At 39.0% G+C, this 23,042-nt stretch overlaps 2 protein-coding genes across 3 annotated transcripts in view; one reads left to right on the forward strand and one right to left on the reverse strand.

The window, feature by feature from the left end:
* The window catches only part of LOC111872283, a 41,220-nt gene extending 18,407 nt beyond the window's left edge, over positions 1-22,813 (forward strand). For both annotated transcript variants that reach the window (XM_023865999.1, XM_023865998.2), the window contains exons 3-6: positions 16,184-16,282; positions 17,473-17,556; positions 20,242-20,355; positions 22,177-22,813. In XM_023865999.1, coding sequence (XP_023721767.1) covers positions 16,229-16,282; positions 17,473-17,556; positions 20,242-20,355; positions 22,177-22,734 — 810 coding nt within the window. In that variant the 5' untranslated portion in view covers positions 16,184-16,228 and the 3' untranslated portion in view covers positions 22,735-22,813. The remainder of the gene's footprint in view (positions 1-16,183; positions 16,283-17,472; positions 17,557-20,241; positions 20,356-22,176) is intronic.
* On the reverse strand, positions 937-10,378 carry LOC111872284. Its single transcript, XM_023866000.2, has 3 exons — positions 9,952-10,378; positions 6,862-7,082; positions 937-6,321 (listed from the first exon to the last, which is right to left on the reverse strand). The coding sequence occupies exons 1-3, from the start codon at positions 10,258-10,260 to the stop codon at positions 6,123-6,125; spliced, it is 729 nt and encodes a 242-aa protein (XP_023721768.1). The 5' UTR covers positions 10,261-10,378; the 3' UTR covers positions 937-6,122.
* Positions 22,814-23,042: the final 229 nt, after the last annotated feature.

Raw genomic sequence — 23,042 nt, forward strand, 5'->3', positions numbered from 1 at the left:
CTAAAATTAGATTTCACTTAAGTGACCCAATTATTTAACGTAAGTTGCTCTGGAGGATGGCCAATTATGGCCGAAATATATTGGCCTGTAAGATTATTTAATCATTAAAAAAACTGGATACACATGAGAGCAACTGCATACAATACGTGGGTTTTGACATAACAGATCAACTACTGATCAGAATGTCTGCATTTGCTAGATGATGGGAAAAAAAACGGGAGTACAATAAGACAGTACATTAGCTTTTCATAGACATTCAGTAAGGAGAGAAGTATTGTACATATTCTCATAGAGTTTTGGGTAACCACAGAACAAGTTAAGCTGATTCCGTATAGACAAATAAAACCAGCTTTTTGAATATGTGATACTTGAAACAAATTTATTTATCAAAATTTTAAAAAACATTTTTTTTCATAATCACAACATTTTCTTTACAGTCACTACATGAAAAAGTAAGAAGTTATGGTACACCATATTTTATTTGATAAAATCTCTCAATCTTTGAAGTTTCTGGCTACATCTGAGCAAATGATAGAAAAAAAATGACAACTGCATTAAGACATTTGCCATAATTATGGTTTTTGTCTGAGGAATGGCGAATATGAAGTCCACATAGATGGCAGTGAATGTGCTGCATATACTGATATACATTAGAATACCGCTTTAAACAGTCATATTTTTCTTGCTCATTTCTTATCAATTACTACACACACGCTGCATTATACACATATCCATCCACTCTGCTGGATAATGAAACAACACACAACCTCACTAGTGTAACATTTCTGCAGATCCAGAGGAAGCTCAAGAGTCTTTCTTTATTGCTAGTGGGGTGATTGTGGAGCAATTGGTGGAATGAAGATAGGCAGGGGAAACCGAAGTACTCAGAGAAAACCTGCCTCAGCGCCACTTTGTCCACCACAAATCCCACTTCACCAGACACGGGATCGAACCTGGGCCGCTGTGATGGGAAGCCAGCGACTAACTGCTTGAGCTATGGCGCAGTAAGTTCAAGAGTTGAATCAATAAATGTTTTGGATAACCCTGAAGTCACTATTTGAAAGTCTTCACTTTCTTGTTTTTATTTATTTCTTTAAATATTATTTCCATGACTGAAGCTAAATTTGGCTGCCTGCAAGAGAAAGAACCTGAGATTTTGAACCTGTGACAGAGTACCTACATTTCTACACAACCAACAGAGATGCTGTTCAACCAGCAGTTAGTTACACAGTCAACAAATATTGTTTGTTTTCAAATTCCTAAACTCTACAGTACGCACTTGGTGCTGCATTCATTTCTGGGCTGGGAGCAACATGGATGTTATTCAGTCACAACTGGAATATTGTTTTATGTATGTATATTTGCTATGATAAACATGCCAGTTTTACAAAGACCATTCTCGAAGTGGGAATAAAGTATTGATAAAGGTATAAATTTTAAATGTACTTTACCATTAAATGACAAGATTTTGTCCCCTTCACTCCTTGCAGGGGGAATACCCATGAATTTTGTTGGGACATTTTATTTATGAGCAATGAAACATATCAGCTTGTCTGAGGTTAGATCAGGCAATTCCCTGATTATAAAAACTATTACAACTAGGTATTCACAATTTAGCAAAATGAGAAATTGTACAGTAGCCCTTATGGCCAGCTTAATATGATCTAAGCTTCTGAATATACTGGAAAGTCAAAGATATAAATTAGAAAACCCATTGATATTTATTTTCTTAGTTACAGTAATCACTGTTTATGACTGTAGTAAAACATTGGAAACAGAACATAATATTCAATTGTAAATGTTCAACATCTCTGATTTCTGTATTCAGTACTACTTTACCACTAAATATATACGACTGGTAAAATTTCTGATCACACATGTTTTGAAGACTGATATACAGTCTCATTCTTACTGATATCTTAATGATATGTAAGCAGTACCACCACAATCTTATAATGGCTAATCAAGTAAATGCAAATGAGATCGATACTGAGCACATCCCACAGTAACTTATATAATGATTGTTGTTTATATACTCATTACAGATTACTTTAAGCCTATCTGTAGCATAACTTGACCTGATTTTAGATTTGTGCTTGGAGAGGAGTGTATACAAGTGATCCTCACATTTACAACCTAACTGGTTTGTGGAGAGCCATCATAAGTCAAACCTTATTCCCTGCAAGAGCAATGTTATAAATTGCAGTTAAGTTCCTGGAAATCCATTTAATGTCCCAATATTATGAAAACTGACTAATAAAATGGAGGAAAACTAAGTAAAACAATAATTACATGTCTTTACAGACATTTATTAATAAATGAAAAGAAAAAAAGAACTATGTGATTTTAGTCTGAAAGCAAAATACACTGACTGAGCAACTGCGGCTTGTCGGCGAAGTTTAGTGCCAACTAAGACACATTCAGTACAAAAAGAATCAAAATACATTTTAAAAATTCATATCACAAAAGTTCAATTCTCTCTTATTAGATAATTTGTACTTTGTGGAGAGGGAGGTTTGTTGGACAAAAGAAGAAAGTGACAGTTCATTGCAGGTGGTGATAAATGCGAGAAGCAGACATAAGTTGGGGTATTATCTGAGTAAATATGGCGTGCAAAAATAGTCATAAACATGGGGGGGTCATAAGTTTGCCTGTCATGTCAGAGGTCACCTGTAATCACTTTCTTATGCTTTTAAATATGTATTAAATATGGATATAACACAAAAATATGTTCTCTCTTTAGACTTGATTCCACGTCCGACCATACAGGTATTCAGAATCTACTGACAGAAAACTGCTATAAACAAAAGAATATCCTAGAAAGCTGAGGACTAAAATGAAGTACCAAATTGCTACATAGCACTACCATGAGAAAGCAAAGTACATAATTCTGGTAAAAAGACAAGGAAAAGTTATCCCTGTGCCTAACTAATTAAGCACTATTCCATGAAGGCATATGGGGACTGGATTCTGGTACATGGTTTAATTGGCTATTTTGACTAAAATTTCAGTAACAAAAACCAATAACATTATTAAGCGAGAGGTAGGATCAGCATATAATGGATATTTTTAGAATAATGGTAACATAAACTGCACACACACACCTCCTTTATTACTGCCCTCGACTTGCAAACTTCGACCACATAAAGCATCCACTAAGACCAAAAAACTGATTAAATATGTATGTCACAAGAAAACGTGTTACAAAGAAACTGAAAAACAATGGGGGGGGGAGTGGAATGCAAACAATGACATAGGTAAACAAATTGTTAGCAAAGAACCAAACAAGCAATCACTTGTAATCTGAAGGGTGGTTCACACCTACCAAACTCCAACTCACATCTGGGATGTCTACAGCAGTATGCAAAATTTTGTTGTAAAAGAAATACTTGTGAGGAAGAGATCAGCACATACAAATTTGTGAATTAAATTACTGCTTACACACTAAAGAAACATAACGCACACATTAACGAATCAACCATATTTGCTGCATATGATTAAATTTCAGCAATATTATTTGGTGTAAAATTGTCTAAAAGCCTCAATCTCATTACCTTCAAGTTCAAATATGTCAGAATTAGTGCACTGATATTACATTACCTCTTGCAACTTCTGCACAATATATATACTAAGTTACTGGCAATATGCTAAGTCCACATCAACATATTCTTTCCTGGAACTTACTGACAATGAGTTCATCTGATACACCCTTCTAAATACACAAAATAAAAAAAAATACTCTTAAGACTCTATAAAAATACTAATTCAAACTTGTCTAGGAATTCTGTATAATATGTATCAAAATTATAAACGCTTACTCTGTCAAATGCGCTACACCATGGTCTCTCAAACTGTGGGTCACTAGCTATATGGGGGAGCTGCCAAATTCTCAAAGAATTATTTAAAATATAGCTACATCCACACAGTTTTGGCAAGTCAGTTAAATTTATCATAGATGCTTCTGGAAAATACAGCTGCAGCCCCTGAAACATTTCTTTCCAGACTGTGCAGGAACATTTCATAGCTTGCTGTATGGGCAGTGAGGCTGTAAAGTTATTTAGGTTCCTGTTGTCAATGTAGCCTGATAGGGACCTGCACTTTTCACTGACAAAGAGAGATGGGGATTGTGTAAATTTTAGAGGCTCATGGTATCACACAATCTGAGAACCCCTGCATACACAATTCATGACAAGACTAAAGTATCTTGAAAAGCTGCACTAAAGCTACTTGCATAGTTCTGAAAGTTGAACTTTATTCCTAACTAAAAACACATGTAAATACAATATATTACAAAACAAGCATATCATGGAATACATATGGGAATTTGTAGTAGATAACATTAACTGGAGTGGGTCTGTCCTTTGATCAAACCACTTCCATCTACATTAAGAACATCAGCAGCTGTTAAATTTGCATACTCTATGAAATAATGACAGCAAACTTGGCTACATTTTTGTTTTATGTGGATATGATATTGAGAATGCCAGAACACAGCAATCGGACAGATATTAGAGAAGCAGACTTTAGGAATGGGAGATGGATGTAGTGTCCTCAGGATTATGCTCAACAGCAGATTTAGCCCTCAGAATTACTGGGTTTTCGAACTCTGTACATTGTATGGTGTTACAAAAAAATAGAGAACATGACATCTTGGAAACTGGATATGGTTCTGTCCTCAGGTGAGGGAGGAGACACCTACTCTGTTGGGTCCATTAGAAAGAGTTAACTTTCAATCACTGGACAGCCCATGTCAATATAACTTCAGCTATATAAATACCTGAGACCAGGCTTTGTCAAAGGAAGATGACAGGAAAAGTATAACTTCCATCATTTTGTATGTGTATGCATGAAAGAGAATTGGGGGGGGCTGTCTTCTGCTAATCATAATCAATCAGTCTGGCATGCAGCACTCCATCAACTGGCTACCTTAACATAAATGTAGGCTTCAGGATTCTGTCTCCCTTTGTACATGTTAGTTCTTTGTTGAAAATTTTATTTTTGTACTCAAAATGTATTAAGTATAGTCTATTAATACTTGCTGTTATATCAGCTACAAATTTTTGGTAACAATGGGTTTAATTATCAGACTTTTGACTGACCTGTTTAGTGATTACTAAGCACATCACTTAGTTTCTTAATTCTTTGGCTGCCCAATATTTAACCCTCTCATTGTTTGTTAAGATAAATGTGAGGTAACTATATGTTATCCAGCATTAATGACATGACAAGAATCTGGAGACAATACAGTGAATTTCTCTGCACATACAAATGTATTATTTATGTGCCTTTAACTATCTGTATATCTAAGATATTTTTCTTAAACTATGTCATTTCCCGAAGAATTTGTCAGAATATGTTACAGCACTCTGACAGAACAGTCACATCCATAATGCAGAATGCTTTTCCAGGTGGCAAAAGTGCATTACCTATGTAATACCCAAAAAGAGACCTCTGTGCTTAATTATCACACATGAAGCTGTGTAGGAAATATAGAGGTAAAGCTTCACGCATTCTCAATTAAATACACAGGAACACATTTACCTTCTGGCCAATTTTATCTGGCTATGTGTGGTACCAAAATCAGGGATTAAGACACACTTCTGTCTTTTACCACAGGTAATCTATAAATATCTCCAAAAGTATTTATGCACAAAACAGTGAAAGGGTTATGGCAAAAATAAGATAAACATGTCGCTAGACTGAGTAAAGCTTTGCCGGTAGCATTTAACCATGGGCTACTTCAGAAACACTTTCCAAATCAACAACACTATCTTTAAACTTACATATCAAGTAGTAATAATCATTTACGGAAACAACATACATGTACAGTGAAGATATTAAGCATTCACAAATTGTCACTTGTCTATCAGCATATATTTTCCTTAAATATATCTAACATGCAACTTCACGGTTTCTTCTCTTTTAAATCTTTCAAGTAAACATAAGTTAAATGAAAGCAGTAGCCATTGTCTAGTGTAGATCACTATAAAATCAATGGCTTCTGTTGATAATATGATGACATATGCATCATTGTAGCTAACTGGCATAAGAAAGCAGATATAGTAAACTTACATAACAAAATCAAAGTGACTGAAATATATTGCTGTTTGTGCACATGTGATTCAGTGCCTCAAATTGTGCCTCGCAATATTATTAGCAGTCTGGTTGAGCTCCCAGATACCAATACGAGCTTCTTCCAAATCTGAATCAAATTTCTGTTGTGGGCTATAGACTGAAACTTGTTGAGTGCCATCATGCACACTAGTCTGATGGCTAGGTCCAGATCCCCTTGATCTGTAACAGCTTGAACAGATGACATTCCTGCAAAATTGTTGTTACACAGTTATACTGGTCAATGACAAGAGGTCACTGTTACATTGGTAAAATCAGATAACTTAAATTTTAGAAACTGTGTGGAGTTACAGATGTAGCGTGTCAAGGTGAGGACTGGATTTATCTGGGTCAAAGTAGGACCCAGTGGCAGGATCTTGTGAACACAGTAATGAATTCTGGGTTTCATAATTTGTGGGAATTTTGTACTAACTGAGTAGCTATTGGTTTTCATAAGGGACTCTTCTCCATGGAGTTTGTATGACTATAGAAGGGCATATAAATATAAGAGGGCCTTTACGTTTCTTATAAAACATATCCAATGATGAAGCCAAATTAATTTTGTTCATAAAGTCACAGTCTCCTCATGAGTTGTTACTGCAAAAGTCCACAAATCTTTTAATTCTGAAAAAGGCATACTATGAACTGTTAATGTTAAATTTGTTTCTGGTGCCATCATATTAAGACTCCATGCCACAGTCTGCGTGCTTCCAATGTCCTCGTGGAGTTGGGCACTTTGTATTTTATTACCTTCGTTGATAAGTGTGTCTGCCAGCAATTGTTTCATTCTCCTTATCTCTGTTGCCACCACTTCGTACATTCCTTTGACAGGGAGACTCAATTCCGAAGGGGCTGTACAGTTTGATTGGAGTACGACCCAAAAGATGCCGAGATCGAGATTGTGGAGTCACTGGAGAATGTGGTGATTCATTCTTCAGACGATGGCGGCGCCTTGTTGAGCTGCGAAATTTCTGTAACGCAAAAATTTATTAAACATGAAAATGTAGCAAAAAAATTACATTTACAATAATTTATACCCTTGCCATGGTATCTCTTTTTCATTTTTTTATTTAATGATACTGTCAGTATCTAAATTATACAGCGTCAATTCTCCTAGTACTGTAGGATTCAATGTTCTCACAGCAGTGTGGTTATGAACAGTTCTATCTACTGGGAAATAATGCTGTGCAGTGCACTGAAAGTCAACTGCCACTTTGGAGGAATATGTTAACTCCATCACCAGGGTTGAAGAGTAGCCAGGCAAGAAACCAGAGCTCTGCTTGTTGCCTGCTTCATGCTGGTTTCTTGACTGGTATATTCTGGTATATTCTTCAGCCCTGAAGATGGAGTGCACATGTGCCTGCAAAATGTCGGCTGACTTTCAATGGGCTATACAGCATTACATCCCAGAATACACAGCACACTTCTCCTGGAATTAAGATATTTTAAACATGGCATTTACAATGGGAAGGGAATGTAGTCAGGATGGGAGAAAAAAGAAATTAATTCAGAATTTTGTTGGAAATTGTCATCTCGGAAGACTAAGATAGAGATAAGATGACAATACTAAAATGAACTTTAGTGACACAGTATAGCTGGTCTTCCATTTAAATAATGGTTAGTATTGCAGTCTTGGATGATACTGTGTGTTTGTGTGAATTTAATATTGTGAGTAAAAGTGGATATAATGGTGCTAGAGTTACAATAGCTGCAATATTCTTGATCTTGGCACTAGTTGGAGGTGGGTGGTCAACTTCACTCCCTGGTGATTTTACCCCCCAGGGAAAGAGGTCCTGGTATCCATTGGAGAAGAGGCTGGGGGAGCTCCGGTTCTAGTCTGGAAGTTACGGAGAAGAGAAAATGTCTTGCCCCTGCAAGGGATCAAATCCTGACTGTCCAGTCTATAGTCCATCATTATACTGACTGAGTTATCTCAACTCTCAGTAAATTCTGTTAACATAATGAACACAAATCTTGGGTTTGCATCATACCATCAATACAAGACCACAGAAACATATACAGATAGTGCACCTACTGACAGAAAACTTTACCCATGAAGCATAATCAACAGCTGCTTAGTAAATTACAAATGGGACTGTAATACTTAATGTGGAACAATTATAAGGAAATCCTTGTTTATGTGAAATTAAGTGTATCACGTGTTTTGTGCCCTATTCTACCATGGCCTGCTGATTGTGTTCATTTGCACACTGACTTATTCCACATCCTAAGTAACTGGAATTCATGGAATGTGTATAATTTATCTGTCCAGCAAATGCTCAAGCAATTGCCTTCAGATGGCAACCTGCACCACATGGCGATGGCGCACTCATACGAGCTGTATGTATGCCATTATTTAATTTATTTTCCTTTGAGTGCTCTGGAATCTAGTGGTTACTTATACTGTAAACATATATAAATTTAGCCATGGTCCCTCTGTAACATCACATGTTTCTTACGATATTCTCCCAATGCATCCAAAGCTCCATAAATCTGAGGAAACAACATGTATGCAAATATTACCACCTGTCCTAAACATATAACTTATTTTAACCTGCAGTAAACAAATACAAAGTAACTCACTCTAATTTAACTTCACACAATGCTAACCAACAATAAAGTAAACCAACACTTCCTTCACTAATCACAAATTGTTTTGGTGAACAGTAACTTTTGTCCAGTGTTTGTATCACTGAGAACTATGCTTACTTGCCTGATGAAACAGGCATAAATAGTGGCCTCGCTCATAAATTAACCAATACGATACATAGTACAGAAATTGTGTGATTTAAAGCATTTCAGTTGCAAGAAACTGAAAAGAATGTTTATGCATGAGTGCCTTAAGATAGAGATGAAAGAGCATAAAACTGTCATGAGAAAAAAGAAAAGGGAGCTGAATACTTCTTACCTCAGATACCAATGGGCACCGGGAAATTCTACAGATTTTCATGAGTAATGCCACTTGTTACTTTATTAGTTATGAGTTACTGGGGATAATGAAGGGTAGTACTGGAATGAAGTTCATCTTATCCCCTTCCAGAACCCGAACTGTGAAATTCCCATACACTCCTAAGTGCCTATCAGCCCTATTCATTTATAAGACATAAAACTGGGTGAATAAAAGGGTTTTCATTAAAATCTATTCTTTCTTATTACTTCAATGGACTATCTTCATGGAACTGTGCCCTTCTTAAGAAGCTGCCCATTATGCAGCTACTTAAGAACTTCCCAGCATATTATGGAACCCGTAGATTCATTACCATGTTCACACAAGCCCTTCATTGGGACGGATCAATCCAATCCATACCATCCCATCCTATCACTCTAACATTCATTCTAATATTATCCACCCACATATGTTGTAATGGTCTCTTTCCTTCTGGCCTTCCCACCAATATCTTATATGCATTCCTCTTCTCCTCCATTCATGCTACATGCCCTACCCATCTCATCCTCCTTGACTCGATCATTTGAATTATATTTGGCCAACAGTACAAGTTATGAAGCTCCTCATCATGCAGTTTTCTCCAAACTCCCGTCACATCATCTCTCTTCAGTCCAAATATTCTCATCAGCACCCTGTTCTCAGACACCCTCAGTCTATATTCCTCGCTAATATCTGAGGCCAAGTGTCACACCCATACAGAACCACAGGCAAAACTATAGTTTTGTATAAATTTTGTACATGTACAAAAGGAACTACGTACATATCCTATTTCATGACAATAACAGACTACCTACAATGTTTCACTGCAGCTACACACATTATTCTGAACTATTATGAGTAATTAAATATAAAAAACTATTTTGCTAAAATCTGTTGTCTTTTCAAGTACTTACTTGCGAAAATGCGCCAAACGTTGTACGCACATTATTCAAAGTTTTGGATAACTTATCTGCTCCGGAACGCAGAAATCGGTGTGGATGAATGGGTGGCAGAGACACTGAAGAGAAATTCAAATTTGTCCACCTCCTCTGTGCCGTCTCGATACGTTGTTTGGTTGACTTTAACGTACATTGGCATTCATTGTCAAACCGATCTTGAAGACGCCGGCGTGTTGCTTTAGTTGCTCCATGTTCAACTTGTGTTCTTATATCCAAATCAGTTGTGTGAAATGTAAACGATTCACTTCGTTTATCAGACCGCATGATGAGAAACACACCCTAATAATCGGATTTCATAAAATTTAAATCAAGCCGCTGTGGTAGCCTCCAACCCAAATATTAACTTTTGAAATCATGTTAACTGACGATTATTCCGGTTCCCCTCCGCCAGAGTATTTCCAATCGGGGACCGGGTTACCACGGATCCCATATACAACCCGACACCACGGATTACCAAGTACTCTCTACTCTCTATGTTTACAGTGGGTGTCGGGAGAGCGTTGTCGGTATCGTCGGTAGCGTAGGTATAGCGAATAGCTACGGGCTGGACGACCGCGGGGCCGGAGTTCGAGTCCCGGTAGGGTCAAGAATTTTCCCTTCTCCACATCGTTCAGACCGGCTCTGGAATCCACACAGCTTCCTATCAAATGGGTACTGGGGGCTCTTTCCCCAGGGGTAATTTGGCNCCTGGACGACCGCGGGGACGGGGTTCGAGTCCCGGTAGGGTCAAGAATTTTCCTTCTCCACATCGTTCAGACCGGCTCTGGAATTCACACAACCGCCTATCAAATGGGTACTGGGGGCTCTTTCCCCAGGGGTAATTTGGCTAGTGCATGAAGCTGACCACTCACCTCCAACTAGGGCTGAGGTCAAGAAAAGTGGATCTATACATCCAGTCCCCCATACGCCTTCATGGCATAATGCTTAATTAGTTAAGCATGGGGACAACTTCACTTACTTTACACTTTCCAATCTAAGAGTTCGTGGGCTGTACAGCGTCAAACAAGGCAGTCATGACCTCTCTGAAAGTACTATCCCAGCATTTTCTTGGGGAGGTTGCCACCCTTTACCACCTAGGAAAATTCCTGGTACTCATTTCTGTTAGAGGCTGGGTCAATCCCAAGGTCATAGAAAATTGAAGTCCTCAAGTCCTCATTGGGACTTGAACCCACGACCTTCCAGCTTATAGCATAGTGCCTCAACCAACTATGCTACCGCATGCCCCAACATTTATCTCATACATTTCCTATTCAGAATTACCTGAGACAAAGAGATGTTTTGTCACTATTGCTTTTTCTCTTTTGCTTTAGTATGTGGTATTCAACAGGATACATCAATTTCTGCTCTGTGTTGATTATGTCAACATACTGCCAGCTTCTCAGGAAGGGCTCAGCTCCGTGTAGTTTCTTAGTGGTCAAAAACTTAAATCCAACAAAGGGAAGGAAAAAAATCTCTATTACACACTAGAAAGAAGATTAATCTAAAAGTAACACAGAGAATGCTATGTATATGATGGAATCCTGTAACCAGAATGTAAGGTAAAGGTAAAGCTATCCCTGTTAACAGGCCATGGAGGCCCATAGGGTTATGAGATGTCAATGCTGCCACATTTTCTAGACAACTGCTTCACAGATGGCAGTGAGATTACCAGATTGTTAGTCAAAATCATAATATAAGATAAGGGGTAAATCCTTAAAAAATGCGGCCAGATTGAAATGTTTTGGGATAATGGTAAAAAATCAAAATTGCATTCATGAAATAATTAAGAGTACATTCAATTCTGGACATGTTTGCTCTCATTTAGTTCAGAATCTTTAATCTTGCTGTCAGCTATCTAAAAATATGATTACAACATACAAAACTACTTGCAATGTAACCTGTAATTTTCTATGAGTGTGAAATTTGGTCCCTCACACTTAAGGGAAAACTACACATTGAGATGTTTTCAAACATGATGCTGAGGAAAATATTTGGATCTAAGAGGGGGAAGTGATAGAAGGCCGGAGAAGACTGCAAAATGAAGTGCTTTGTAATTTGTACCCTCATCAGGTACTATTAGGTTGATCAGATCAAGGGTGGATGAGATGGGTCAGGTAAGTAGTATGCATGGAGGAGACTGGACATGCATACAGAACTTTTATTGGAGAACCTGAAAAAATGAGACATTTTGCAGGAGCCAGACATGGATAGGAAGATAATATTAAAATGGATCTTCAAGGGATAGGGTGGGAAGTCGTGCTCTGAATTCATCTGTCTTTTCAGGAACAGAGCTTTTTTTTAACAGGTGAGTGATTCTATCTCCTCAAGGAACACTCAGCTCCATTTAGTTAAGTATCCAGTTGTTATATATTATCATCCACACATGTTTGCTACATCAGAATATTTGTCCTTTGATGAAAGAGAAGAGTGTGTTTTCAATTGGCTCATTTTCTTTGTTTGTTTAATGATGATGAAAATTATGATGAAGGGAATAACATGGCAATAGTGATCATAATACATAGGAGAGTCAGTAAATAGGTCAAAAATAGATACAAAACATAATACATGTGATATTCAAACCTGGAAAATACATCTATTTCTCGACATATTCTCCATCAGCATTGATGCAAAAAAAAAAATGATGCACTTGTCTCCTCACTTTACCAGTGCATCAAAACCTGTGCCACAGAAGTTTGTGACTGTTGTTTCAGCCATTTCTACATCTCCATTTCAGCCTCTTCATCATCAGCAAAGTGTTTGCCACCAAGGTGGTTTTTAGAGGACCAAATAGATGAAAGTCCCTAGGGGCCAACTTTGGCCTGTAAGGGGGATGTTCAACAAGTTCCCACTGTAGTTCTTGAATTCTCTCCTGGCTTGCTCGGGCTGTATGGGGTCTGGCATTCTTGTGATGAAGCAGTACACCTCATGCCTTCAACAGAACTTCACAGTATGAAGCAGAATTCACATCTTCACCATACTTCTGAAAATGGGCTAACAGTACTCCCTGAGAATCTCAAAACATGGTAAGCATAACCTTCCTAGCTAATGGCATAACATTAAACTTTCTGGTTGACGGTGAACTGGGATGTTTCCATGGCACTGAAGCGCCCTTTGATTTGAGCCAATAGTGATGCATCCATGATTAATCCCTAGGAACAATCCTCTTAAGCATATCTTCTCCTTCGTCTGCATACCATAAGTGATGTTGCATGGACAGACCCATTAGGTTAATTTTCTCTTGATCCTTCAGTTCTCTGGGCACCCACCATGCGCACACTTTACAAAACTCCAAATTATCATGCATTTCGCCATATGTTTCACCATGGGAATATCTTGGCGCAGTCTAGACAGCTGCAATGTCTATCGTCATCTTACTGTCAGCATGAATCAACTCTTCCAATAGTTACACTGTTTCTTCTGTCGCAACCTCAATATGGCGACTTGGTTGTGTATTATTTGCAACTTTTGAACGTCCTTGAGAGAACTTCTTGACCCATCTGTGAGCCGCTTTAAGAGACAAACATTTCCCACCATAACAGGAAACATTTCTTTGTGAATATCCTTTGCACCAAGTCCTTCTACTCCCCCCCCCAAAAAGCACAACAGAACCCTGCTTTTCAATAGTACACTCCTCAGCACGGTCGCCATTTTGACTACTGAAACCAGCTTCTGCACATGTGCATGCGAATCTGATACCTAGACTGTCATTAATTTTACTTCCATTTGTGATCAATTTACTGACTCTCTCCCTTGTATAATACTAATAACAATTCAGTTATATAATGATGATGAGCATTGTGATAAATCTGGCTAATATCATTTAGAAACACTGTGGAGATAATGAAGTCCTAAAAGCAGACCAAAAAGAAGCATGAAAGATATTTTCTCAGGTTCAAAAGATGAGACAACTACTGATTCCGTTTGACAGTTCTGTCTTTGGAATATAGCACTGTGTAGTTCAGTTAAAGTTAACCGACATTTTGGAGGTATATATAGCTTCTATAATCAGGATCGAAGAGTAAACCAAGAAAGAAACTAGCTGTGGTTGCTGCCTGCTTCAGGCTAATTTTCTGCTTGGCCTACTCTTCCACCCTGAAGATGGAGGCGATATGTTCCTCCAAAATGTCATTCAGCTTTCACCAGACTGCGCGATGTTATATCCCAGATGACTGAACTGTTCATAGTTATCACTGTGAGAACCTTAACCCAGAATACTGACTCAATTATTTTAAGTATTTGCAAATTTTCTGACTTAAAACAGTTTTGTTTTCATTACAGTTCCCCACTATGTTTGACCTTCTCAAAAACGCCCTTCATGAATAGAAAGGCCACTGTGTCCATGACACGTTTTGTTGGCATGTAATAATAATATTAATGTGCAACATAATCAGAAAGAAGAGGTCCTTAATAAAAGTGCTAGTCAATTCATTATGCGACCTAGAATTATGTTACCTTGTCAATTTTAAGACTTGTATTTAATGACATTATAAGGCATCAGTCTGAAGTTCTTCCATCCATTCATTTCACGAATTGTGGCTGGTGCAAATTAGGCCATTGTCATAGTATCAGACACATCACACTGTTTTGCTGACTGATGTATACAGTTACAAGGTCCATAAGTAATTGCTTACTTTAACACTGTTGACATTTTTAACAGCTGGAGCATTCGCTTGGTAAGCCTTCAATGATATCAAGTTTATACTTTTTTTTTTCCTTGGCACTACAGCCCCAGTGGGCCTAGGCCTACCTCCATGAACTTCTCCGTTCACTTCGGTTTTTCTAGATCTTACACGTTCGGTAGGACTCCTTGGGCGGGTGATCAGCTCGTCGCAAGGTCTCTACCTGTACACAAACACAGAAATCGCACACACACAAACTAAACATCCATGCCCTGAGTGGGATTAGAACCCACGATCCCGGTTTCCAAGCGAGCGAAGACAGTACATGCCTTAGACCGCTCGGCTTCCGTGACCGGCCAAGTTTATAAATGCTAACAAATATATTAATGTTTTAATAATTAATAAGAGCGCAAGGGTTGAGGAAACCAAATGTATGAATAACAACTATTTTTCAGATATAATTTTGAATATCCTCTGATAAACCGTGATGCGGCATTATGCAGATTTTCTAATGAAAGATACGGCGCAATGATCAAAATCCATTTTGAATTACCATCCACAATGAAGAATAAATGACAGCAGAACTGCCAAACGATGAGCTCAAGCCAAAGCAGGTTTGAAGTCCATTCTTGAAAGGCAGAAGGAGATGAAGAAATATTTTTGGGGACGATTGATGTGAACATTTATCGCTTTTTGTTACGAAAATAGATTATATATATTTTTTAGAAAAATCAAAGCTAGTGGCGTAATGAAATTCTCCATTAAATTTAAGCAGGAAAATTTTCAAGACGTTTCGGGAATAAATCATGTCACATTCCTTCTTTTAAACGCATTCATCTTCACAGATGGGGCAGCAGAAAATTAAGTTGATATTTATGAAAGTTAGTGATTTCGACTATTTAAAATCTGACATAATCAAAGAGATTCATACCTCAGCAGTTTTTTATTTTTTTTCGTATACAAAAAGTATTAAATGCGAAAATGTTTGGCACGATCGTGATTTCCATCCATACAAGATTTCACATGTCTAGTTACAGCAGCTAACAAATTATATCGGTACCAGACGGATGCCTCATAACCACGTTAATATTTCACATTAACTCTCGCAAACATTACTCAGTAAAGTCGTACTTTCTTGGAAGGCCCATCAACATACAATTTCATGGCCCAATCTTTCACTTACGAAATTACTACAAGGTAAGCTACCTTGAAGATGGAGGCGATATTTTTTCCGAAACGTAGGTTCACACAAGATCTACACGGAGCCACATCTCAGAAGACGGCATTCTTCAAGTCTCACGATTATCATTCTAGAGGTTTATGATTGAGTAAGGCAGCAGAACTAGAGAAGTCGGCTTCATCCCACTCTGAAAATAATAATAATAAAGATACATATCAGCATTTCAGAATTACTGCATCATTACGGTGGGTGTTGTTCTGCAAATATCAACAGACTACTGACCCTTTCTTCATTTCCTCCATTATTTGCCGTTTTGCCATTTATGAACGTGCTGAACGAACAGCAACATTTTCAATGCCGTATATAAATACTGACAACATTGGTTTGTATCTTGCATTTCCCATTTCAGATACTGCAAGCTAACTTCTGGAAGGAGCCAAGAATTTCAGCTATAATGAATATAAGGTTTCTGTTTCCGATGGGCCTCATCCTCATAGTTTTATCGCAGGTAAGAGGAATGGTCTTTACTGGACTTAAGAGTTTTACCATTTAAAGAACGGGGGCAAGTGATAGCGTAGTTGGTTGAGGCACTATGCTACAAGCCGGAAAGTTGCGGGTTCGAGTCCCGATGAGGTGGATTTTTTTTCAATTTACCTAATCCTTCCAGGCGCACTATAGTCCTGGGATCGACTCAGCCTCTAACAGAAATGAGTACCAGGAATATGTCTGGGGGTAAAGTTGCGGCCGACGTTTATGGCTAACAGCCTCACCGATATCTGTGAGTCGACTGTCTAGAAATGTGGGAGCCTGGACTTTTCACAACCCTATGGGCCTCCACATCCTGTTACAGGAGTAGCTTTGCCTTTTTTATGACACTAGTATTAGAAACTTATTGTTCTTAACGTTGCAGTCGAGAACGTAAGCTGAAGAATTTTCATTGTTATCCGTTACTGGGAAACGACTAGTGACAGCAAACTGTGCTTTATGATTTGTAAAGTGTGAAAATTAGCGATAGTGTTATAGTTACTTATAATTACGACGCGTAAGTCTTCAATTAATCCAATCTCCAAACCAAAACCCCATTGATAGTGACAGTTTCATATTCCCTTAATATCCATGTTAATAGCATCCTCCCATGCAAGACTAGGCCTCGTAAATAGTTTCTTCCCTTCAGGTCTTCCGACAAAATATATTTTCATCTGCGCATGCGTGGTACATTCCCCGGTCATTTTACCTCCTTTAACTTCTTCCATTATATGTTGCTTAATTACAGATAATACAGTATTACATCATTCTACACGTGCCAGAGCACATAAAATGGTAGCGTGTGACGTGAAGAATATTTACTACCTATTTACAGATGAAATTAATATTATAATATATTCATAAACATTAAAAGCAACAGTTTCAATCCAACAGAATACAGAGAAGAGAACTATATCTCAAAATATTCAACAGACGAGCACTGATAATTTCGATTTACGATTTTTTTTACGCATCGAGAAGTCGGTGGCTGTCATTCCTTCATAACGTTGTACCTACATTATGTTTCAATGAACAGTTAAGCTTCCAGAAGGGTGTTCGTTACTTCAATAACGTCCTTTGTCAGATGCAGGCCTCAGGAGTGACACTTCTATCACTCTATTGTCCAACCATGAATGTTTCTGAATGTAAAACCGAGACCTATTTTTGTTTCAGGTGTCCACTTCGGGTCTCAAAAAGAAATGCAACTGTGGCTTGAAAACTGGAGGTGCTGATGCATGTGGCTGTCAGAATGTTGTGGTATGTTAAGATAAACAAGTAAGACTATGACCTGCGGAGGTCGACTGAAACATACTTGTATAATTGTCATATCTAAACACTTAAACAAATCCACTCAAAGTTAATTACGTAGTTACTAGATTTCTAGAATCAGTCCTAACGTATCCATTCACCATATAAGCGATTACCTGCATGGTTAAAATGATTTATAATTTAATTTATTTATATCTTAAAACAATTCGCTCGGTCTTCATATTGTTATTTTGCGTTTGAGACAAAATATATTCTAATTAAAGATATTACACTGGATGCCACAAATGTTTGTAGTATCTTAAAATGTTACTCTACCATAGATCTTTCGAGAATACTGCTGTAAAATTTTGATGAAGAAGTTATGGACGAGAAACAACGCATGTAATTTTATCTTTGTATTTTTTATAATTAATTTTATTATTGTATTTAAACTGCAAATGTTTTTTTTTTACCCGGTGGCAGTGATACTACAATAAGACACAATACACCACACTCAAAATACAGCATACTAAACTTCACAAGTGATAAAGGACACATTACACAAAATGAATACAATGCAAATACGATATACAACTATAATGACATGACATTGTCATTTAAACGGAAACCTGTATTGTCATGTTTTGATATTTAAATCTAACAATTTGCTGCAAACTCTAATGTGAATTTATGTTGCAATAACAACAAAAAGAAAACGAATGTCTCCTACCTGAAAATTTCAGAATGGAAAGGGTTACGTATGTTCTAGGAAAATGGAAAATGACATGGCAACCGGGCGAATTTATAGCGTGTTAGCGGTGAGTATTGAGTTATTACAAATTAGTACGTGGAATTTTAACACTTATATGTTACACATACTATGGTTTTTACTTCCAAGGGCACCACCCTTACAAAATCACATTTCCCTTCCTGTTTTCTTATATTATTCTGTAAAGTATTGCAGGTATTTCATAAAATGACACTGAGAACTATTCAAAGTTTATTCGTTTGGATGAAAATTTTAAAACTTGCTTTAGTAATAGTCTATTCAGTTCCAAGTTACTATTGCTGTGGCCACTAAACGCAACTTCGTCCTTCGTGTTAGTCATATACCAGCTCGGAATTGCGATAAAATTATGAAGGAATGTTTAAAGACATGACTGTGTATTGACTGTGCTTTTCACTTACGGGTTTTGATGTACCTGGGAGGTCCGAATTATTCCTATATACGTTACAGCAATAGTGATTTATAAAAATTGGAGACGCCATAGTACACAAGAATGGCGTCAACAGCGATGAGGTGTAAGCATGCGCATCTCTTACAAAGGCCGGTCATGGTAGCCGAGCGGTCTAAGGTATGAACTGTCTTCGCTCGCTCGGGAGCCGGGATCGTGGGTTCGGATCTGTTTCCTGTGAGGTACGAACTGAATTCTTATATATTATTCTTATACACTGCCGGTCACAGTAGCCGAGCGGTCTAAGGTATGAACTGTCTTCGCTCGCTCGGAAGCCGGGATTGTGGGGTCGAACCCCACTCAGGGCATGGATGTTTGTGCGCGTTTTACTGTGTTTGTCTACAGGTAGAGGCCTTGCGACGAGCTGATCACCCGTCCAAGGAGTCCTACCGAATGTGTAAGATCTAATAAACCGAAGTGAAACGGAGAGTTTCATGGAGGTAGGCCTAGGCCCAAATTGGGGCTGTAGCGTCACAGAAAAAAAATGTGTTTATTCTGTGTTTGTGTTGTGCTGTATTTAGGTAGAGGCCTTGAGACGAGCTGATCGCCCGTCCAAGGAGTCCTACCATATGTAAAATGATCAACGAAGCTGGGAAATCAACCCTATGCTCCAAAGTGGGAGCAATAGGAGAGAGAAAAACCCTAGAAAGTGAAAAGAATACCGCAAGCTCTTCACTATAACGCAACCTCGATAATTCCAATTAATTAAGGCAATGGTGTGTTCGGGCTATCGAATCGTTCGGATTACTCGGTTTAAAATGAAAAAAATGGAACCTATTGGTAAAATAGATTATTCAAAATATTTATTTACATTTACTCTGTGTATATGAACAACAAAAACTTGTTCGAAACGCTTGGTCTTTCGAATACACGCATGAGTTGGAGCAAGCAATAACCGGTTTACATCCTTCACCACCTTGAGAGAGGCAGGCCCATTAACACATAATATCATGTTTCACAAAAATTAAAATGTACTGCGCAGGAAGAATAATAATTACATTAAATTTTTAGTTCTTGGAAATGCCGATTTAAGGGGGTGATACTGGGAGTTCGGACTACCGAGTTCCATCTGCATTTGTTTCTTTAGGAATACCTTTTTTTTCCTTGGCACTACAGCCCCAGTGGGCCTAGGCCTAAATCCATGAACTTCTCCGTTCACTTCGGTTTTTCTAGATCTTACACATTCGGTAGGACTCCTTGGGCGGGTGATCAGCTCGTCGCAAGGCCTCTACCTGTACACAAACACAGAAAAACGCACACACACAAACTAAACATCCATGCCCTGAGTGGGATTCGAACCCACGATCCCGGTGTCCAAGGGAGCGAAGACAGTACATGCCTTAGACCGCTCGGCTACCGTGACCGGCTTAGGAGTACTTGAGAGTCCCGAAATTTTACTTCCAAGGGCAGGATTCATTATAAAGAATCTGATCTAGTCACGAACCTGCTTGACTTCTAGGTTCGACCACCACCTCCTCAGAAGCTGCCCATCTCAAGTGTGCACGAGATAGAGGACAGCAAACTGAAGCTGGGTTCGAGCGGAGAACTGTACCACTACGACGATAACCTTTACGTAAGTTTAATAACCGTACTGAGCATGGGCTGGGGGCACGCGGTAGCGTAGTTATTTGAGACACCATGTTACAACCCGGAAGGTCGCGGGATCGAATCCCGATGAGGTGGATTTTTTAAATTTACCTAATCCTTCCAGCCGCACTATGGCCCTGGGGTCGACTCAGAGCCTGTAACAGAAATGAGTACCAGGAATCTTCTTGTGGACGACCGGAGCTTAAGGTTGACAATCTTGCCGCCATCTTTGAGCCGATTATCTAGAAAATGTGGGAACCTCAACATCTCACAACCTTATGGGCCTCCACGGCCTGTTACAGGAATACCTTTACTTACTTATTTACTGAGCATTAGCGCCTTTCCTTCCCCTCCAAAATTACTTCACGGCGTTTGATATAATCACAAAAATATACTTTTTAACTACAATAAGCAAAGGAATTTTTGTTATTTCCTTACTAATACTGAAGTCAAGATGGCTCAGTCGGTATAGTGGACAGGTTACGGGCTGGATGACTGAGGAACTGTTCGATTCTTCGCAGGTGAAAGATATTTTTCTCTTCTCCACATCGCACAGCCCGGCTCTGGGGTGCATCCATTTCCAAGCAGCTAAAGTAGCCGTACAGTGAAGCTGAATAATCAACTCCACCTAGTGCCGAAGTTAAGAATGAGTGGAGCTATACCTCCACTCCCTTGTGTGGTGCTTCATTAAGCAGAAAAATAAACCTCCGTGGTTCCTCAATTATCCTCACGAGGCTGAGTGGAACCCGTTCCAGACCCACTACTTCTCAGAAAATCTGGTATCACCGGGAATCGAACACGGACCTCTGGATCTGTAAGCAGGAACTCTGACCACTAGACCATAGAGGCGGTCACTAATTAAGCACCACGTTATGAAGACGTGCGGGAGGGTAGAGGTATAGCTCCACCATTCTTGACCTCGGTACTAGATGGTCGGCTTTATGCCCTGGCAGCTATGGCTCTGGGGCAACTGCACTGGCACCCATTGGATAGGAGGTTGGGTGAGCCCCATAGCCGGTCTGGACGCTGTGGTGAGAAAAGGTTGTTGCCTCTGCCAATTCCTAACCATCCCAATGCTGAAATACAGTTCTACTTAACCACTGCAGTTTAAACGGTGTTGTTAAACAACACGAAAAGCAAAATAACTAACGCTTTTCTCATTCGGACGGCCATTTTGTTGTGACGTTTCACACAGAACTATAAGCAAATAATCTCTCTGCTAAAGTACAGTGCTACTTCAGCCCTAAATATTAATGTTGGCATTAAGTAACACATGGTCAAGCAATAAGTCAGATTCGTACGCAGGAACAGCACTAACCTCGTTCTCATTCGTACGGCCATTTTGTTTTGATATCTCATATAAGGTCTAATTATCTACTTAACCGCCTCAGTTTGAATAGTGTCGTTAAATGACACATGAACCAAAATATATCAAGAGATATGTTAGGATGAATTTTGTGGGATCTGAGGCTATCACAGCGGTGATAAGGAAGAGTACTTACCATCTTCTGGGATATAACATCGTCTAGGCCGTTCAAAGTCAACAGACATTTCGGAGGAACATGTCACCTCCATCTTCAGGATGAAATAAGCCAGCCAAGAATCCAACGCGAATGCAGGTGGCAAGCAGAGCTACCACGCTGGTTTCTTGCTTGGCTTATTCTTCAACTCTGAAGATGGAGGTGACATGTTCCTCCGAAATGTCTGTTGACTCTCAACGGACTACATGGCGTTTTGTGCCAGAAGATAGATCTCTTCAGAATGAACTTTGTTCTCACTTGTCAACTATACTGTTCTGATATTTCAGGTACAACCGGCAACTGTACCGAAGTACATTTCTTCCCCATATCACAAGCTTGATCCATCTTATAATTTCGACAAAGCCGAACTCCTCTACCCCTATTCACCACTGTATTCAAAGAGTAGAGTTCCATTGATGATCCCCGAGTTCGATGTGTACGACATCGAGAACCTGAGCGACTACGGCGAAGAGGAAAATGCCTACCTCTATTCCGACCACCTTCCTGCCGCTCCAGCTGACGCTGTCTCTCTGAACCTCGCTTACGAACTCGCCAGACGCGCAGGGACAGCAATTGCGGAAGAAGGTCTCAACTTCGGGCCGCGCACTATCCCAGTCAATGCAGCGGCCACCAAGGCTCGCAAATATGTGCCTGAAGAGCGTCTTTTTACCTTCGACAAGCAAGTTGTAGAGATGAGATATCCTCCAGCCAGATACGGGGCGTTGACTCAAGAAGACGCAGCGCTTGTCGCACTTCAAGAAGGTAGATGTGAAGAGAGTCCTTGTGGGGCACCACCGAACTGCCTCACCTACGCTGATTTGGGTTACATCCCGGAATATCGATGAAAACAGCATAAATTCGTTGTAGGGTCAAGTTACGCTTTTGATGATCATATAAATCTGTATAATAGAATGGAATACTCTGGGCCAGGGCCAGCTATAAAATCGTGACATGCAGGAGACAAGAGGCTGAGGATGACAGTTGGGAGGGTGGAGCTCAATAATTAGGAAAGGGAGAAGGAAATATACCCTTTGGTCAGACCTGGAGAAGCATTCAACACGGTCATAAAAAAGCTTAAACTAAGTAAGGACTATGTTGAGTATACATAAACTTACAGATTAATACTGAATTTAAATTCGGACGCATATCAGGG

The sequence above is a fragment of the Cryptotermes secundus genome, unplaced genomic scaffold (assembly GCF_002891405.2).
Source record: "Cryptotermes secundus unplaced genomic scaffold, Csec_1.0 scaffold44, whole genome shotgun sequence".
Lineage (NCBI taxonomy): Eukaryota > Metazoa > Arthropoda > Insecta > Blattodea > Kalotermitidae > Cryptotermes > Cryptotermes secundus.